The sequence below is a fragment of the Populus euphratica genome, unplaced genomic scaffold (assembly GCF_000495115.2).
Source record: "Populus euphratica unplaced genomic scaffold, PopEup_1.0 scaffold17.1, whole genome shotgun sequence".
NCBI classification, from domain to species: domain Eukaryota; kingdom Viridiplantae; phylum Streptophyta; class Magnoliopsida; order Malpighiales; family Salicaceae; genus Populus; species Populus euphratica.
The window spans coordinates 1,300,447-1,305,519 of NW_011499884.1; the positions used below are offsets into that span (position 1 = coordinate 1,300,447).

Here is a 5,073-nt window from a genome sequence, read left to right on the forward strand (position 1 = left end):
TATGATGGGACATTTTAGCTGCTGGAATATATAGGTTAGCTTTTTAGGCGTTTACGGGGTATGGAGTTTCATGGTGGTTCGATCAAGCGTGTTTGATTTTTTTTTTGGTTTAAACATATATTAAAATATTTTTTAAAAAATTATTATATCGAATTTATTAAAAAATATTTAAAATAATATTTATTTTTGTATAAAAAATCTTTTAAAATACATCCAAATATCAGAACATAATACTAAACAGCCTCGTGGAAAAAAGTACATAATAGAATTAATAACCCTCTGATTCTAAATTAAAGAAATTAAAGTGTTAAAGATGTAGAAATGAATTTTTTAGCGATGGCTAAAGAAAGAACTGGACCGTTGAACCAGGTGGCTAAATACACAGAGCAGGAGCAACCATAAAAGAAAGCAGAGTTACCCGAAGGACCAAACAACCTACCAAGGCAACATCATTCGAGGCCCATAAAGATGCTCGACCAAACCCAGCACTACTCTCAAGGGTAAGTTGGGCTGTGGCTATCTATCCCCGCGTTAGTAGCCCATAAAGAGAAGGCTTGATGAGCCGTAGTTGCGTTCAATTTCTTATGTGGGAAATATCACATCAACCGTTGAAAATGTTTTGTTAGGAGCTTTCGGTAATTGATTTTGGAGTTGTATTTGTTTGAAAATATAATGATGATTGTTTTTTAAAATAATTTTTAATATATATTATTTTAAAAAATACTTTTAAAACACAAAAACTCAGCACTTTTGTTTTATGAAGGTTGGATGGTCGGTGCGTTCGGGTGTCTCAGATTGCTATAAACAGACAAATATAATCAAACTATGGGTACATCCAAGTATATGAAGCCACTACTGTAGCACATGCCGCAGCAGACAATGTCCCCTCTACATGAATTCAGTATAGCTCAGTAACTCAGACATATCTCCGCGCCAAATCTAGCTCTCCTCTTCATCCTATATGTGAGAATACAAAGCTATCTGCCCCTCGTCCCCTGATGCATCTATAAAGGCTAAAGTTATAGATAAATGTCGCCGAGTATATTAGGCATCAGAAACAATAATTTCTCCATAATAACAAGCCACAACCATTGAGCATATGCCTTACTAGTTCTACATCCAGTCAAATCATACACAGCAACATAATCAATGCCATCAGCCAATGGAACCTTTCTTGCAGAATCGAAGAAGCTGCAAAAGGGGAGAGGCGACACTCGAATGTTAAACATAGGGGCACTAGCATCACAAAACTGATTGCAGTATAGAATATGCAACGTGAAAGATACATGCTCTCACAATCATGGACTTTAACAGGCCTTTTCGGCCATCCAGTAACTTCAAAACCAGAAAGCATGCTTCTTCTAAATTAGGCTGGAAAAAAGGAAACATTTGCTTAAGCTGGCATTCTAACCACATTAGGTAGATCTTGCATCCCAATGAAAAGTTCACGAGCTGGATCATGGCTTGGGTATTACACGGCCAGAGAATGAATTTCCATATAGAAATAGATATAGATTCAAAATTGAGTGTGTCTACGCAGACAGTTCAAATTTCCTATGGAATTTTAAATGCCTGGGTCGACACAACCTTGGGGATTCTTCCACAACAGTATGGTCATATGCCTTCAAGAAACATATTGAGATGTACAGGAACAAACAACCACCGCTTATGTTGGAAAATTCTAGCAAAAAACTCAGGATGCAAGCTTTATTGATATGGATATTTATCGAACACTTTAAAACTCCAAAATGTGAGAGGACCATAAATGAAAGATAAATTAGAGTTAGATGGCTAAAAACTATGATGGTAAAGAAGAAATATTTATCACTAAGCAAGACATGGCATTGCATAATCCTTGGAGAAATTGCAAAGAATGTTAAGAACATAAGCAGCCAGATACTGGCTTCACTTGACAGCCTCACCTTGATTCCTACTATTGTCAACCGAAGCTGATTTGTTCGACACTGAAATACCAAGGTTTCGGCAATCCATTCCAATTGCACCTTGTTCAAATCAAGAAACAAAACCAGGTAAATATTTTCAAAACAAATTATCAATTCCAGAAATATTTAATGAGATTGAAAATTCTTTTATACACAGAGGTTATATATTTCGCAAGTTATGCAGAGTCTCTTACAATCTTTGTAACAAGGAAAGGCAGAGACATTAAGAAGGTTATTATAACCCTCTGCACATGCGCAACTGTAAGTAAATGTAGATGTCTTGTTGCAGGAGCCACCTCCACAATTAGTCCAAAAGCACGCTACAATAATAAATAGACCAAAAGCCTAAGATTGCATCAAGAGAGTAACAAGCGACATTGTGCGGTTTTGGTAGTAATAAGGCTTACGATCGAAAATCGACTCATTATCCTTGCTTGCTTTCCCTTGGACAGGTGCGGGTGCTGCAATGCATGAGACGTTCAAGGTACCTAAGGAAATAAGGATCAGATAATTAATCAGAATTCAGAAGCGTGAGAGCTGCAAAAAAAGTTCTTCACGAAATTTAATCATACGAAAATGTTATGGATCGCATTAATCTTTCTGTCTAGTTATCCAACATTTTTGGAGATAAACAATAACCTAATCCTTGACTTGATGATGTAGGCAAATATCACCATCGGCATCAAATCTTGACAAGCATTCGGTTTTATTTCTCTAGTAAATTTAATTCATCTCAGCAAGACAACCGTCCTTGACAAGGTAAGGACGGTTGTGATTGGCATAAATTATCAACTCAAATAAAATAAAATTTGCTTTCCCAATTCAGATTTTTTTTTTAAATTGTTTTAGTTAATTCCACTCCTTTGAAAAGAATATTCCCTCCTTCCTTTAAACTAAGACAAAGTTTTGTACATATTTCTAGACAGTTTTTACTCTGTTCTTCCTCGGTGATCTTCCATTTCACATAATTTTTGTAATATTTTACTAATCACCATGTATAGCCCGACATGGACAAACCACAGCTAGCTAAATCATTAAAGTGAACACCCAGGACTCGTAGTTGACTAAATATGTACTTATTGCCACGATTAAAGACACGAGAGAAAAGAAGAAACAGAGAACTCACAGTCAGGAACTATGCAAGGAAGAAACTTGAGATGATCGTCATGGTCAGAGCTAGTCTGCTTCCACCCAGGATCACATTCACATTCAAAAAACCAGGTACTATTATCAGAGGGCTTGCAGGTTCCTTTCCCACATTCCACTTTTTTGCACACATCATCTAGTAATAAAAAACCATAGTAAAATGATCATAATACGATGATGTTATTATAACCAAAACCATAGCGAGAATGAAAAACCCTGTTGATAAATGTTATTAACATCGATCGAAACCCATCAAAGAAAATTGGCAGCTGTATAAACCAGTCAAGGAAAACACAAGCAAGAAACTAAATTAATTAATTATCAAACGGTGATTAAGGATTGAAAAACAAGTACCAAAGACAGGAGGCATAAGTGGAGATAAAAAGCCACTTCTAGCAATCAAAGGTTGCAGAAGAAAAAGGATTGCAACCCAGGTAACAAAGGTACTGGCATAAGCCATCTCTGGAACAAACAGAGAATTAGATAGAGAGAGATGGTGAGGTAAGAGGTGTACTTGAATATGTGAAGTTTAAAACTAGGATAGAGGATCTACAAAATTGGAAGTTTCTCCTGTTGGGTCACATACTCTTATGAGACCTCTCTTATTTTTCATCTTCTCTGAGCAAAGATATTTATGTGTGTGGGTGTGTGTGTGTGTGTGTGAACGAACGTGGTTCCCGGAACTAGTTAATAAATGGCGATGCTTGAAGGATCCTGTGCGAAAAAGCTCGCGCTTGGGTATGGTTTTGCATCCACTCAGATGTCACCGCATATAGCTTCTGCTTCCCATGCGTATCCATTCGATATATAAAGCCTGTGTTTCGTATTACAGTAATATTTGTTTTTTAAAATGTTTTTAATTTAAAAATCTATTAAGATAATATTTTTTATTTTATTAAAAAATACAAGATTTTTTTATATTTTTATATATCACAATAATAATAAATTAACAAAAAACATAAATTTAATATTTTTTAAATAAAATATACTTCTAAAACATAAAAACAAAAAATAAAAGTTTCCAGGCTACAAACACTCGAAACGGTAGATAGTAAAAGTCAATGCTCGCACCCATGACCGTTGAAGTAGGGTTGGGTCTGGAGACTTCAATAGAGTCACCGCCGGAATTGGTGACATTATTTATGTTCCATCAACATTCCAGAGCAAACCGTGTAGGCTCTGGATTCTAGTCTAAACTCCAGATCGTGGGCCCGGATTTAACTTTTATAATGGGCAACACCTTTTGTTTTATTTTACACTAAAAAAATATTTTGAATTTTATGTGTTCAGTATGTTCTAATTTTTACATCAAAATTATTTATTTTCTAGTTTTTTCTTTTTCTTTTGAAATTAAATAGAAAAATAAAAAAAATCCAGCATCAATTATTAAAAACACAGCAATGTTTTAATCATTTTTTATTTTTTTGTAAAAATATTCAATTATTTCTTTAGTAAGAAAAAAATAAAAAAATAACTTATTTTTTAATCTTTTTAATTGTTTTTAGAATTGGAACCAACAAGAGTTTACACGTGTTTGACACAGCAATTAATTAAATTATTTTTTAATCTTTTTAATTTTTTTCTAGAATTGGAACCAGCAAGAGTTGACACGTGTTGACACAGCAATTAATTCATTTATTTTTTAATCTTTTTAATTTTTTTCTAGAATTGAAACCAACAAGAGTTGACACGTGTTTTCCATCCTTTATAATAGTTAAAATAACAAAATAGATTGGTTACAGGTGAAGAGAATTTTGTTATCTAGTGGAATACATTATAAAAAACCCGCTGCTTGAATTAAAACCAGAGATATTTCATAAAAAATCAACATCATGGAAACTTCTAATATCATTAAGCCTGGTTTAAAATTGTGTTTCAAACAATATTTTATAAAAAAAATTAATTTTTTAAATTATTTTAATTTTCTAATATAAAAATAATTTTTTAAAAATAAAAAATATTATTAATATATATTTTAACATAA

The 5,073-nt window shown here is 33.5% G+C and overlaps 1 protein-coding gene across 5 annotated transcripts; it reads right to left on the minus strand.

Moving 5' to 3' along the window:
* Window positions 1-795: 795 nt before the first annotated feature.
* On the minus strand, window positions 796-3,916 carry LOC105130022 (protein lin-12-like). Of its 5 annotated transcripts, none has more exons than XM_011032335.1 (8): window positions 3,444-3,916; window positions 3,070-3,225; window positions 2,351-2,431; window positions 2,138-2,263; window positions 1,923-2,003; window positions 1,703-1,705; window positions 1,109-1,191; window positions 816-957 (listed from the first exon to the last, which is right to left on the minus strand). In XM_011032335.1, exons 1-7 carry the CDS (start codon window positions 3,547-3,549, stop codon window positions 1,124-1,126), a joined length of 621 nt encoding a protein of 206 aa, XP_011030637.1. In that variant the 5' UTR covers window positions 3,550-3,916; the 3' UTR covers window positions 816-957; window positions 1,109-1,123. The 5 variants fall into 5 exon arrangements, with proteins under 5 accessions (XP_011030634.1, XP_011030638.1, XP_011030637.1 ...); XM_011032334.1 differs by having other exon boundaries at window positions 816-1,010; XM_011032333.1 differs by having other exon boundaries at window positions 816-1,013.
* Between the last annotated feature and the right edge of the window lie 1,157 nt (window positions 3,917-5,073).

Excerpts from the sequence above, each read along its gene's own strand:
- LOC105130022 (XM_011032332.1), bottom strand. The coding sequence starts at position 3,549 with ATGGCTTATGCCAGTACCTTTGTTACCTGGGTTGCAATCCTTTTTCTT. Across the intron at positions 3,226-3,443 it reads ACTTATGCCTCCTGTCTTTG|ATGATGTGTGCAAAAAAGTG; the intron begins GTACTTGTTTTT and ends TTTTATTACTAG. Across the intron at positions 2,432-3,069 it reads TCCTTGCATAGTTCCTGACT|GTACCTTGAACGTCTCATGC; the intron begins GTGAGTTCTCTG and ends TTATTTCCTTAG.